Consider the following 15,190-nt stretch of genomic DNA (forward strand, 5'->3'; position numbering starts at 1 on the left):
TGATTATATTTCTGATCAAGCAACAACCCACACAGCTTTTGTTGCCAAAGTTGAAGATGAAAGTGATGATGATACTGAGTACTATGCCAAACAGATGGCAAAACATTTGAAGATGTTGGAAGAAAGCGATAGTGAGGATGAGAAGGTAAAGAAGCAAAAGAAGAAGGTGAAAACACCGGTGAGCAGTGATGATGAAACAACTCCGGTGATTCGAAAGAAAGTGAAAGTTCCAGAGTTCAAGATTGATGAAGAAGCTGTTGCTAAGAAGAGTCCAATAATTTGTGAAAATTGTGAAGTTGTAAAGAAACAAAATAGTTCTTTGATTCACAATATGAACAGATTAAAGGAATCTTATGATGTGCTCAACAAAGCGATGAACATGTATAATAACACAAGTGAAGAGCAGGCAACTGCGATGAAGACACTTCAAGGAGCATTCATGGTGAAACAAAAATTTGTGAATAATTATATTGAGAAATGTGCTGCTCTTGAACAGAAACTGGAACTTCAAAGAATTGAAACTGAAAGAGTTAACCGTTAATTAAAAAGTTACTCATGTTCATCTTATGTCATTGACAGGATTTATCCGATGGCTGAAAGCTTGAAGTCATTTGAAGACAATGAAGTAACTGAAGAAAAGAAAGTTTCAGAAGAAAAGATTGAAGAAAAGACTCCAGTGAAAAAGACCAAAAAGAAAAAAAGACACTGAAAAGACACCATCTGGTAAGAAACAAGGTGTTAGTTACAACAGATGTCCACCCCCGCTGGAAAACGAATATCTAGCTAGAAATCCAAATGATGAAAGAGTAAAAAAGGCAACAAATTTACAGTGGGAGTCGAAGTCGTCAGTAAACTTGCCAGATAGTATTGATGTCGTGTTTACATCGTCTGACACTGATCAACAGTCTCAATTGATGAAGAAAGTCGTGGATCATGTGTTAGAAAACGATGAAATAGAGGAGTCAAAGTCGGAGTTCGCGTCAGAGTCAAAGTCTGGGTCAAGCACTCCGTGTCAAACAGAAAAATAGGACAAAATAGTTTATGATAGAAAATTTTTGTTATCAAAATCTAATTTGGATGATGGATTGTTCAAAGTTGCATACACTTTGAATGATTCTGACAAATTATATTCTGATGAGGAATTTCCAATAAGAGGTGTCAAAACAGAATTGATAAACAAGGTTTTCAAACTCACAGAAATTAATATTTCTGAAATAAAAGACTTATGTCTTAATGAAAATCCTAAAAATTACACCTCAAGAGTACAACAAAGATTAAACAAGAAAAAGAATTACAGTTTTGGTTCAGGTTTCCAAAAGAAATCAAACCATGACGGTAATTTCAAAAAGAAAGGGTTAGGTTTTACTCCTACAGAAAAACTGAAAAATGAAAAATATGTTCGTGATTTTAAATCCAAAATGACATTTGTTTCAGGAACGTCATCTGAAGAAGAAGAAAAGAAAGATTTCTGGAGACAGTCAAATAATGAGTTCCTTGCAAAGAAGCAAGATGAATTGAAGAAAATGACTGAGTAGAAGAAAGATATGAAAACCTGTTTCCGATGCAACACAGTTGGACATATTGCCAAAGATTGTTCTAAGGCAATACAATCAAAATAGGGAGTATTTCGTAAACTCAAAGAAAAAGTAGTTGAGTTCGAATCACCAATTGATAGAACAAAATTGTTTAAAGATTCTACATTTGAAATTGGTGAGAGTTCGAACAAGTTTTACAAGAAGAGAGCTAAATCTGACAACCAGAAATGGGTTGTTAAGAAAGTTGGTGAAAGCTCTAGCGATGATTCTGATAGGTCAAAATCAGAGGAGCTATCTTCTGGCGATGAAAATGATTCCATAAAATCAGTTGAGCCACAAGTTGTTTCAAAATGTGAAGCTGTTTTAAAAGATGAAAAATCAGTACCGATTGTGAATGATGAGGAGTTTCCATCACTTTGGGCTGAGAATTATAAAAAGAAAATTGGAAAAACTGAAATTTCTAACCAATTTTATAATGACAAACAGGAATTTGATGCTGAGAAGGTCTTTAACCCCAAGGTATAACACATCTTTGGAAAGATGATTGACCGAAAAGTCAAGGGGGTTAAAGAATTTTATGAGAAGAAGAGGAAAGGTAAGAAACCGAGTGCTGGTGACTTGGTGAAACCCAAGGCTGGTCAGGCTTGGGTGGATATTTTCTTTGACTAAAAACCTGACTTGCCGGAGCTCCCAGGTTAGTAAGCGTGGAGCAGGTATCGGCATCTTTCTTGAAAATTTGGCTACGTTAATGTCAATCATTCAAACGGCAAAAGGTTTGTTTGTGTTTGCTTACTAGTGGTATTTGTTGGTTATAATTACAAGTGGTTAGGTGAGTTGATGGTGCTTGATTGCATATGGTAAATCAAGGACATTAATTTGTACTTGCATTTTCCTACAAGTGATTGAGAGACAAGATGATGAACCACATCCCCGAACCTAGTATACCTACAAGTGGTAAAATCAATCAAACTTTGTTGGATCTGAGTTTGATTCTGATTGTATTTTGTGTTTGTAATTAAAATGAAAATGGATGAGTGTGCAGCGGAATTATGATGAAAACAAACTTTGCATACAATCAAACGAGAGTAATACTTTGATCAAACATCTTTTCACAATGAATCGGAAGATTGAATTTATTTCAATAACGATTACAATGATTGATGAATGAATGCAAACTCCCCCTTAGCCAGAGCTCAGTTGTTTGTTCGTGCAAAGAAGACGATGATGCAAAAGAGCTAATAGAACAGTACAAAGTACTGAACTATTTATAGGCACTTGCAAACCACTGAGCATCTTAGCTGACATCACCATGAAAGTGACATCTAACCTCCTAACAAACTCTAACCTCTAATCTAAACAAACACTGCTATGTTAACTACTGCTATTACATTACATTACAAAACAGACTATTGATCAGCTGCTGCAACCTTCCACTGCTGTGAACCCAGCAGTACTTGTCCGGATCAGCAGAGCTTGACTCAAAGCAGTAGATTGAATCAGCAAGGCTTTAGTCTTTCATCAGGTCTTTACTTGAGCAGAAGTTGTAGGTCAGCATTTTGCAAGATCAGCAGATAGGAGGTCAGCAGATGTGGAAATCACTTTCAAGGGGAGAGATTTATATGTAATCATCTGCTTATTCTGGATCCACTGCTCTGATCCAGTTTTGGCTTTAATTATCTGTTTCTCTGATAGGGTTCAATCCCAACAATCTCCCCCTGGAACAGATAATGCCAAAACTCTTCATTATTCTGGACATTTATTGCCTCATCAACAGTTCCCTTATCTGTCCTTTAAATTGTAGTTCAAAGTCAAGGGCATCTGTGTCTTCATCATCTCTGCTAAGTGGAAGATCAAGGAGATCCTGCAAATCTTCAAGACTCAGGCCAAGAGCTTGTTCCCTTGATATTTTCTCCACTTCTCCACCAGACCTGAGCAAAGTCAATACGCAGGTCTGTTTGTCAGTTTCCCACTTTTGTATTTTTGAGCCTGGTGGGTTTCTTGGGAGATGTTTATTTGCAGAGGTATTTGGTGAGGCTGGCCTATTCATAACTGGCTGACCAGTATTTGCAGTTTGATCCAAACCAAGAGTTTCTATGATCATTTTCTTTATGCCTTCTTTTACAAGGTCATCTCCTTTGTTAGGATCCGAGGCTGACATGATTATGTTTGTTTGTACAAAATAAGCATTCAGTGAATATAAAATTATGTAAAGTGCAGCGGAAATAGATGACAAACTTTGTAAACACAATCAAAGGAGAATATAGTTTGATAAACAATTGCTTTTTCATAGAGTCGAAAGATTACATTAAAAGCAAAAGGTTACAATGCAAGCTTACAGACTAAACTCCCCCTCAGCCTGATACTCCAGGGTTGGTTGCACAAGATGAAAGGATTGAATTGAGGAGAAGAACTCACTCAAAACAAATCAAATATAACAGTATAGAGTACTGTCATATTTATAGGCAAACCAAACTACTGATGTAACTCAGCTGACGTCACCATGATAGTGACATCTAACAGCCTAACAACTTATAAACCCTGATCTATACAAAACTACTGATGTCTAACAACTGATTGATAATATAATAGAAAACAAGTCTAACACTGTTCACGTTCCACTGTTGTAGCCTAAGCACTGATTACTTAAACATCAGTGCTTTCTTCAAAAGGTGATCAGTCTTTGAATGAGCAGTGCTTGGATCTTCAGCAGTACTTAAGAGACAGCAGTAGATAGAGCTCAGCGTTTGCCTTTCAGCAGTCTTTAGTTGTTTCATCAGTGTTTGGTTCATCAGTTGTTCTTCTGAGCAGTGTTTAGAGTGTATCAGCAGATAGGTAACCACTGTCAAGGGGAGAGCTTAGTGTAAACATCTGCTTATTGTGAATCCACTGTTGTGATCAGGTTTTGGCTTTACATTATCTGTTCCTCTGGTAGGGTTCAATCCCAACAATCTCCCCCTGGAACAGATAATGCCAAAACCTGTCATTATTCTGGATTTTTATTCTTCATCAGAAGTTCCTTTGCTTTTCTTTTAAATTCTTCTTCAAACTCTTTGGAACTTAAATCAGCCTCATCCCTGCACAATGTAAGCTCAAGGAGATCTTGTAGATCTTCAACACTTAGGCCTAGTGCTTGATTCCTTGATATATGCCTCACTTCTCCATTGGTTCTGATCAGAGTCAATACGTGGGTCTTTTGATCAGAGAGCCACTTTAGTATTTTTAAACCAAATGGGTTTCTTGGGAGAGGTTTATTGACTGATGAACTTAAAGTGTTTGGCCTAGAGAAGAAGTGTAGAGCAGTATCATGAGCTTCTGACACTCGTGTGAATGCTTTTTCAATAATCTCATTAGCTGCAGCTATGTCTGCTTCAACTTCAGACATCTCACTGTTTGTGACATCTGCTGATGACTTCTGGCTTACTACTTTGACCCTTTTGGCAAGGTCTTGTAGTTTTGCTAATCTTTCTTTATCTGAAGCTATTTTCTTGATAGCTTCTTCAATCTGATCAGCTTCTTTATTCTTTTCTTCTCCAGCAGACAACATTTCCTTCCTTTCTTTTCTCAATTTTGTGACAAGGGCTTCTGCTGTGCTGATCTGTGTTTCAAAGGTCTTGACTTGCTCCTGTAGCTTTTTGTAGTTAGACTTTTTAGGAATGTCAGAGACTTTCAACCTCTGCTTCTCAAGCCTTTCATAAGCTTCATCAGTTTGCTGCTTTGACCATTTTGCTATGGCATCCGCAGTATCCACCTTTCCATCCACCAACTCCTGCTTCTTTCTTTTATGCTCGGAAATAAGATCAGCTATGAATTTGTTGTATTTGTTCCAATTTGGAGCTGTCTTTATTTTTTCCGCGGATCAAGTTTAATCTTTTCAATTCTGTTAGCCTCATGCTTTAGTGCAACGATTGGCCAGTCTTTGAATTCTGTTTCTTCAGCAGGATAGAACTTTTCTTTCATTATGTATGCAAGATATTCTTTTCTCAATTCATTTCGTTGTTCTGCTTCAGGGAATAAACTTGACATTTCTTTGTTCAGATCACTTGCATATTCTTCTATTTGTTTGACTTTGTTGAGCAGGAATTCCCTTTTTTCCAAAATGGCTTCATCACCTTGATCCTTGCATTCAACTTTGGCTCTTATCCTTGCTTGTCTTGCTTTTATTTCGAGATATTCATCCATGTTTTCTGGAATTATGAAACCTGTGAGAGAAGGAAATTTCCTTTTTGTAGGATCATCTTAAGTGTAAAACTGTTTCATCTCATTTTTCACAGCTTCTAATTCCAATGGATATTTAGCAGCAACAGTAGCCTGTGTTGTTTCTCTTTTTATTTTGTGAGGCTTTGGAGGTTGTGATGTCGGAATGATGAGATCAGTGGTGGATGTTTGACTAACAGTGGTTGAAACAACTGGTGTTACAACCGCTGTTGTCATTACAACTACTGATATGTCAGCAGATGTCTTCTGCTTTTGAGCAGGGGATGGAAGATGTGACTCATCATCAGGAATGACAACCCTTCTCATTTTTGATGAAGGAGAGGCTGATGGTGTTTTGGGTGGATCAGTGGTTTGTGATTGTGATTGACTGACAGTGGTTGAAACAATTGGTGTTTCAATCATTGTTGTCATTACAGCAGATGTTGTAACATCTGCTGTCTTCTGCTTTATGGCAGGAGGCAGTGGTGGTGATATGATTGTAGATGATAATAGTGTTGGAACAGTGGTTGTGATGGTGTGTGATAGAGTTGTGTGTGTTGATGACATGGCAGCTGTTTGGCTACTGACAGCAGTTTTTGTAACTACTGATGTATCAGCTGTTTGAATTGAAGTTTTGGATTTTGTGGTTTGAGGTGATTTAGATGACTGTTTTTCTTCTTCTGGTTCAATATACAGCCCATCTTCTATTCCTTTCTTTCTCAACTTGATTTTCTCCCCCTTTTTGGCATTATCTGCAAGGGGTGTATCCATGAAGAGGATGGAAGATGGAACTTTTCCACTATGGGCAGTCTTTTGTATGCTAGCCTTTATAGCCTTGATATCTGCTTGAGTGTCTTTAAACCTTGATTCCACCATGTTGGTCAGCATTTGTACTTGAATAGCGTGCTTTTGATCAGCCATATGTTGCTGTTTTTCAAGCATGGGTTGAAAAATATTCCAAAGCTCATTTGCAGCAAATGCATGTTGTGCAGGTGCTTGAGCACGAGCAGCAGTAGCTTGTGCTTTTTGAGCTTTTAAAATCTCTTACACCATATCTTTAATTTCAGCAACTGAATCTTTAAGTTTTTCAACTCTTTTCGTCAATTCCTGATATTTTGAATCATCACCTACATTAGTAGGATCATCTGAATCCCCACCAGCAGTGGTTGTACCAATGTGTGACTTAGGAACTGAGTCCCAAAAATCATCCATTGATGCCCCTTGTTCTTGGTACTGGGGACTTCTTTCTTCAGCACTCGATAAACCTTTGATGGTACCAGTGGTTAAAATCAACTCACTGGTGGTTACCGATGTTGCCATGGAAGAAATTGTCTTCAAGGGAGTCTTATTAATGAAACAACTGTCCAACTGAAGATCTGTTGATCCATCAGTTGTAGTTGCTGCTCCACTTGAACTACCACCGAGAGTTACTTGTAACTCAGTGGGTGTAACCTCCTCAGTTGTTGCTGGGATAGCAGAGGTATAAGCATCAGACCTAGTCACTTGTGGAGGTATACTCTCAGTAATGGGTGATAGAGAGGAACTGGTTTGTGTCTGTGCAATATCAACTGCATGCAATAGGGGTATTATTGATTGTGGCATTATGATTGGAGAGGGTATGGGTGTTGAAAGAGACATGTCCTTGGGATCAGGACTGTGGAAGATAGATCCGAGTGGATCCAGAGCTTCATAATTTGGTGTCCCTGTGGTTACAACCTGATCCTTTTGTGAGGATGCAGGAGGAGTTTGAGACTGGGGTTGAGATCTTTCTTCCACCTGCTGTGAGGAAGTAGCAGCAGTGGTTATTGGTGACTTTTGTGCTGTCACTAGCATTGTCTCTGGGATCTCATCTTCCATAAATGCCTTTGTTTTGGGTATGGTGGGTTTTCTGGATGTTTTTCTTTTGGTCTTTTTTGGTAATGTCAGGTGTGGGTTTTAGAGCAGTGGTTGTGCTGCTCTGATCACCTGGAGCAGTGGGCTCAGCAGAAGTTGCCTGAGGATCAGTGGCAGTTTCTAAAGTCTGCTCAGGCACCTTTGCTTTTAATTTTATTGGTGCCATCATTCTTGAAAATGTTTCAATTGTTAAACCTTTTATTTGAAAATGGACACCTTGTTTGGGAAAATTTTCATCCTCTTTTTCAAATTTTTGTTTAAAGTAATAGCTCAGAAATCTTGGAAAAAGAAGAAATGATTTGCTGTCAACATTCTTTACCATGTCATTGAAGATCTCCTGGGAATAGTTGTAATCTTTATTGTTTAGAATAGCATATCCCAGGCACTGAATCTTCAATGGTATTTCATTAAACGCTGTTGTTTTATTAGAAACACAACTTAAAAGTGTGTGGAATAAAAATCTGGGTGCAGATGGAAAATAACCTTTTTGTAAGGTATCTACCTTTGATTGTTCTGCATACCCTCTTTTCAGAAAATCAGCTTTTAACTCGGTTTTATCAAAAGAAGTTTTACCTTTCAGATCATCGAATTTGAAGACCTCTGAGATTGATTGTGGGGTGATTTGAAATGCTTTACCCTGTATCGAGGAGTTAATGGCTACTATTTTTCCGTCTTGATTTTCAAGATTTGCATTTTTCCAAAACTCTCTCTGGGTTTGCAAGTAAATGGGAGCATCTACTGTCAACAAAGTTTTATACTTTGATGCAGATAGTGTATCAATGATGGAGTCGAAGGTGTGGTTATCGGTAGGTTTTGCGAGGAGACCCACGTAGTTATGAGGTGATTTGTATGGGATTTGTATGGGATTTCAATGGTTTCTTCGGTCGTTTGAGCGACCTCTTTTGAAGATGATGGTGATTTTCGTTTAGATTTTGATTTTGATTTTGACTTCGTCATTTTGATGAAGAAGAATCAGAGAATGTTTTGAGAAGAAGGGTTGGAAACTGCTTTGAGAAGAGAACTTTGGAATTCAATTCGACAGTGTAAAACCCTGTTTGGGGGTTTAGGGCAGGGTTTTATTTAGGGAAAAAGTGATCGCTGATGTGGCAGCGGTTATTTTGATCTGAGGGCTAAAAACTGACCACGTGTCAAACACTGATGAAATGGATGAAGGGTGGAGAACAGTTGTTATAAGAGCCACTGATGAATCAAGCATCAGTGGTTACAACAGTGGAAGATTTTTACTATCAGTGGATAGTATATAAGTGGATAAGACACTGATTTTGAGCATCAGTGCTTGTCTTAGCAAAATGAGGAATCAGTGGTTGACTTTCAGCAGTGGATAGTATTTAGAGATCAGACGTTTGAACAAAACAGTGATTAGAGTAAATGATACAGATTTGAAGAACAAATATTTCAGCAACTGTTTTGAGAATTTTCATTCAAGGTTTTTGCCACATGTCAATTTTGAAGAACAGTGGTTAAGTACCCCAGATGATGAAAACTTTTTACTAAGGCATCTCATTATCGTTTAATATTCAAATTAAAACATAAATACCTCAGTAGTTTAAGCACTGTTTAGCAATCAACCTTTGATGTTTAAAACAACTCTGAAAATGACATGACCTTGACATATGTACCTTTTCCTCTTGACCCATTTATGAGGACAATAATACCAACAAAAATAAGGTATTGTATCCTGATAGGTAACAGAAACTATTGCCAACAAAAAAACAAGCAAAAGTTCAAAATACATTATTCAAAAAAAATTGAACAATATATCCTGGTTATTTGAAAAAATCCTTTTTAAAAAAATGATTAAAAGATTTTCTGAAAAACAGCATCAAGGAGGATTTGGTAAACTTTTCAATAAGATATGTGATCATATCATTCTTAAGTTTAACAAAATGGTCACTGGTTTGGCAGTAGTTGGTAGAACATTCTGAATACGTTCTGACCACTGTATGGTACCATTTTCTTTGTCAGTTGATTGCAAACATGAGGACACATGAATGGAAAATTTGTCTAGTCCTCTTTGGAGTTCATTTACCGGAGTCAAAAAACCTTTTCCTGAGCAAATGGATGCACACAGTTGCTTAATGATTATTATTACTCTAAACTATGACTCATAAGTGTTTTATGTTTATACTCTTTTCTTTTGACTTGAAAAGTTTTGAGATAAACACACTTCTGAGTTTTTGTGAATTTTCTTCTACCCTTTTTACCCTTCCCAATCATAAGTATTGAAATACTTACTGAGGGGTATTTATTGAAGGAATACTTGTTCCAGAATCATTTTGCAGTAATGTTTTGAGAGATTTGGTCATTTCTGCACATGCTTATGCCAACCTTCTCATTACCTATGATCTGGACATTTTTGACTCCTGATTTTCTTAATGTATTTTAACATAGTTGATTTTGTCCTTTTGAGGAACTCAACCTGTTTTCAACACATAAGATCTGAATGACTAAAGTTTTAATTTCCCTCTTTTATGTTATCAAAAACACTAATGTTTTAAGAACATAGGTTTTTGTTAATCTGAGGTTCATACTTTAGCATTTAGTGAAAACATCACAAATATCAAAACAACAATTGAAATCAATTTTGAAAATATCGAACGATCCCATAATTTATCAGATATTTTACAGACCTGAAAACTATGAGTGACTTGTGCATGATATCACTTGTTGCGTGAAATTTGTGTGTCATATGACATGTTGGTTGATTTACAGAGTTTCTGAATAACCATTTTGATCATGATTCACTCGTTACTCTGTTTTTCAACTGAATACAACCATCCTTAGTATCAATGAATTTTGAGCCGAACTGTTGTGTCAAATTAATTGTTAGATCGAATTTGACTGTCCAGGCTCTGATACCAATTGTTAGGATCCGAGGCTGACATGATTATGTTTGTTTGTACAAAATAAACATTCAGTGAATATAAAATTATGTAAAGTGCAGCGGAAATGGATGACAAACTTTGTAAACACAATCAAAGGAGAATATAGTTTGATAAACAATTGCTTTTTCATAGAGTCGAAAGATTACATTAAAAGCAAAAGGTTACAATGCAAGCTTACAGACTAAACTCCCCCTCAGCCTGATACTCCAGGGTTGGTTGCACAAGATGAAAGGATTGAATTGAGGAGAAGAACTCACTCAAAACGAATCAAATATAACAGTATAGAGTACTGTCATATTTATAGGCAAACCAAACTACTGATGTACCTAAGCTGACGTCACCATGATAGTGACATCTAACAGCCTAACAACTTATAAACCCTGATCTATACAAAACTACTGATGTCTAACAACTGATTGATAATATAATACAAAACAAGTCTAACACTGTTCACGTTCCACTGTTGTAGCCTAAGCACTGATTACTTGAACATTAGTGCTTTCTTCAAAAGGTGATCAGTCTTTGAATGAGCAGTGCTTGGATCTTCAGCAGTACTTAAGAGATAGCAGTAGATAGAGCTCAGCGTTTGCCTTTCAGCAGTCTTTAGTTGTTTCATCAGTGTTTGGTTCATCAGTTGTTCTTCTGAGCAGTGTTTAGAGTGTATCAGCAGATAGGTAACCACTGTCAAGGGGAGAGCTTAGTGTAAACATCTGCTTATTGTGAATCCACTGTTGTGATCAGGTTTTGGCTTTACATTATCTGTTCCTCTGGTAGGGTTCAATCCCAACATCCTTTTATCATCTCTTGGATGGTTTCAGCTCCTAACTGTTTGTGTGTCCTTCTTTTATAGATGGCCGCACCAGTTGAAGCAGTGGCTCTCCTGATTTGCAGCTTTGATGGTCTTTTTGAAACCTCAGCTTCAGGATAGTCAGGCTTTTGAGGAACTTTTGGATCTTTCTTTCTTAATTCCTCCAACCTTTTGTAGGTGATCCTGACCACATCTTCTTTCCATCTAGCAATTTGTCTTTTGTTTCCATATTCAGCAGCAACCAGTTCTTCTTTCATTCTTTTCAGTTCTACCTGTTTGTCAGGTACATTCTTTCTAAACTTTGCCCAGTCAGGAGGAGTGTGTGTCACACCCCCAAAATCCACCCGCGGAATACCACCGCTTGGGAGCGTGACTGACCAGGATCAAGCCATCAATCATATCAAACATATCAAACATAGCATTTAATAATAATAAAAGTAATTAACGTAAGTCACCATGACATGATTGATGTTTCAAAACCAAATACTGTTTTAAGTAGCGGAAGCATAGTAAAGTAAATTCGAAACGAGTTATGAGTTCGACATCATTAACGATCCATCTGCCCACAACGACCTGCTCCTTCCCTGTGCAAGCTCCCAAGTATACCTAAGGTCCTGCAAGGCATGCAGCAAATAATCAACAAACTAGTTGAGCGAGTTCACAGAAAGTAAGTTCATAAAGTAATGCATAAGTATAGCTAGTGGGGGCTTCCCATACTAGTGTGTAATAAAGGTGGGGGCTTCCCATGTTCATCCTGGTTAATGAGGGCTTCTCATTAACGGTACTTACTAGACTAACTTCCGACCATGTGTTCTTCTTTACCGAGAACAGGAAAACGTACAGGGTCACGTAGGCTTTACGTGACGTGCCCTTCCCCGAGGACAGTGGTACGCGTGGGGGCTACGTAGGCTTTACACAGCGTGGCCTTCCGACCTGGAAGCCAGTGGAGGGTATTGGGTTACGTAGGCTTTACGTAACGTGTCCTTCCCGACCCGGGAGACATATGGCAAAAGATCTGGGTTACGTAGGCTTTACGTAACGTGTCCTGACTAACCTGAGGACGATGGTCTATAGTCTGGTATATGCGTAAGTACGAGTAATCATTCCATTTCATCATATCCAACCCAATTCCCAACCCGGGAATCCCATGCCTTGGCTGTGTGAACTCACCTTGGTTTGCTCGGCAGATACACAGAAAGTACAAGTAGCAAGTAAATGATCACTCACGTCCGATTACAAGTAACGAGATGTGATCCGAACAAGAGGGTGGTCGGATGGCCTTGTGCCGTCGGTTCCTCAACAAGCCGAGAGAGAGAGAGAGCAAAGCTTCTAGGGTTTGTGTGTGTTTGTGATTTGCAAAAGTGGTAAAACAAAACCCCTAACTCGGTTTTGTGTTGCGAGTGGGGAGTGGGCCGAGCCCACTTGGTTGTCTAATGGTCCGCGTGCACAAGGAGTGGCCCAAAGGGCTTTGTGTGGCCGGTTTGTGTAGTTTGGGCTCGTGCAACACATAACATTCATACATACACAACACACGTAAACAATTATTCATTTAAAATCATATAATTCAGTTCTCATGAGCACGTAACGTTACATCAAAGCATGTCTAAAGTTCGAGTTGTCACAGTGTGAGTGACTTTCCTTTTTATCATGTCTTGAATTCTTGCTGCTTCATTTTCAAGCTCAGAAACAGTCCACTCTTTGTACATGTATCTCTCTCCTTTGTACTTCTTGTGAGCCATGATGCTTTCAATGTAGTCTTTCTTCAAAGTTTCAGCTGCTCTTTCTGAAATTTGTTGACTGACATTTTTGGCAAATTGTTCTAGGGAACTGACTTGTGTGAGCAGATATTGATAGTTTCTAAAAATTTCTTTGTCAGATTTCCCTTGTGTGCTTCTTTTTGAGATATCCTCTGCTTGCTTGGCCTTGATCTTCAAATATTCATCAACATTTTTAGGCCAGGGATATCCTCTTATTGATGGCAAACTCCTTTTGGCAGGGTCATCCTCATAGTAAAAAGATTTTGTTTCTTCTCTAACAGCTGCTAGTTCAAGAGGAAACTGAACACCTGCAGGAGGTAAGGGCTTGTGCATTCGAACTGAAGAGAGAGCAACTGGTTTTGGTATTGTGACAAGAGCTAAAGATTTTGAAGATGTTTGAGATGGTGAAGTGTCATCATCTTCGAGAATTAGCCTTCTCCTCTTTGTTTGAGGAGGGGCTGATGATGTTTTGGATGGAACAGTGGTGGTGGATGTAGTGGCAGTGATTCGTGATTGACTAACAGTTGTTGAAACAACTGGTGTTCCAACCCCTGTTGTCTTTACAGCAGATGTTGTAACAACTGCTGTCTTCTGCCTTTTGGCAGGAGGTGATTTTGTTTTTAGTGGTGATGGTGATAAGGCAGTGGATGTAGTATGTGTTGAAGTGGTATGTGTTGAAGTGGGAGCAGATGTTGAAACCACTGAAGTACCAACAGTAGTGGGTACAACAGGAGTTACAACAGCTGTTTTAGGTGGTGGTTTTGGAACAGACTTTGAACGTCTGGTTGGAATGGATTTGGGTAGCCTTACTCTTCTTGTAGGCTTCTTCTTTTCATCAACAAGATTTTCATCATCTTTTGACCCTGAAGTACCCTGATCCAGATAATTCACCCTGGCTTTCCTTTTGGCCTCTCTATCCCTTTTTACACTTACAACTACTTCTGCCAGTGCATTTGTGGTCACATCAATTTTCTTGCTTCCATCTGGCAAAGGGATCTGTTTGGTCATGTTTGCATTTTCTGGTTCAATGTAGAGACCATCCTCTATTCCCTTCTTTTTCCACTCCTGAATTTTCTCCCCCTTTTTGGCATTATCTGGGGGAAGTTGATCAATGAAGAGAACTGTTGGAGGAGCAGTGCCAGTGGTGTGCAGGATCTGAGTTTTGAGAGCCTTTAGATCAGCCTGAGTGTTCTTGAACCTTGACTCCATTGCATTTCTCAGCTGTTGAACATCTTTTTCATGTTGCTGATCTGCTATTTGTGCTTGATGATGGAGAAAAGGTTGAAATAGATTCCAGAGCTCATTTGTAGCAGGTGCCTGTTGTGGAGCAGGTGCTTGAGGTGGAACAGCAGTGGATTGCATCTTTTGAGTTTTCAACACCTGCTGTAGCATGTTTTTAAGATCTGCAACAGATGTATCCAACTTTTCAATTCGTTCTGTCAAATCCTGATATTTTAAATCATCACCCAATTTAATGGGATCATCTGATTTCCCACTAACAGTGGTTTTATCAGTGGTAGAGGTAGGGAGTATACTCCAAACATTAACCACTGATGCCCCTTTTTCTAGGTACTGGGGTCTTCTCCCTTCAACACTTGACAACCTTTTGATGTTGCTAGTAGGATAAATTAATCCACTGGTGGTTGGCAGAGGTGCTATAAAAGGAATATCGTCCAAGGAAGTCTTATTGATGTAACCACTGTCCAACTGTAAACCAGTGGGTTCAACAGTTGTAGTGGCTGCTTCACTTGGATTACCACCAAGAGTTACTTGTAACTCAAGGGGTGTAACCTCCTCAGGTTGTGTTGGTGGGTTAGCAAGGAATGATACATCAGGCTCAGTCAGTTGTTGAGGCATATTCTCATTAACAGGTGATTGAGAAGGACTGAGTAATGCCTGGTTCAAATCTATTGCATCCAACAAAAGTTTTGTTTTTGGTGGAATTGTGGATGTGAGGTGGGGTGTAGAAAGAGAATTTGCCTCGGGCATTAGGCTGTGGATGATGGAAACGAGTGTTTCCAGAGCATCATAATGTGGTGGCCCTATGTGTACAACTTGTTCTTTTTGTGAAGAAGCAGGAGGAGTTTTGGTTATGGG

At 38.6% G+C, this 15,190-nt stretch overlaps 1 protein-coding gene across 1 annotated transcript in view; it reads right to left on the bottom strand.

Annotated features, from left to right (window-relative positions):
- The window catches only part of LOC110906796, an 88,058-nt gene that overhangs the window by 50,839 nt on the left and 22,029 nt on the right, over positions 1-15,190 (bottom strand). The window contains exon 2 of the mRNA XM_022151872.1: positions 4,853-5,157. Within this exon, the coding sequence (XP_022007564.1) occupies positions 4,853-5,157 (305 nt within the window). The remainder of the gene's footprint in view (positions 1-4,852; positions 5,158-15,190) is intronic.

This window comes from Helianthus annuus, chromosome 14 (assembly GCF_002127325.2).
Source record: "Helianthus annuus cultivar XRQ/B chromosome 14, HanXRQr2.0-SUNRISE, whole genome shotgun sequence".
Lineage (NCBI taxonomy): Eukaryota > Viridiplantae > Streptophyta > Magnoliopsida > Asterales > Asteraceae > Helianthus > Helianthus annuus.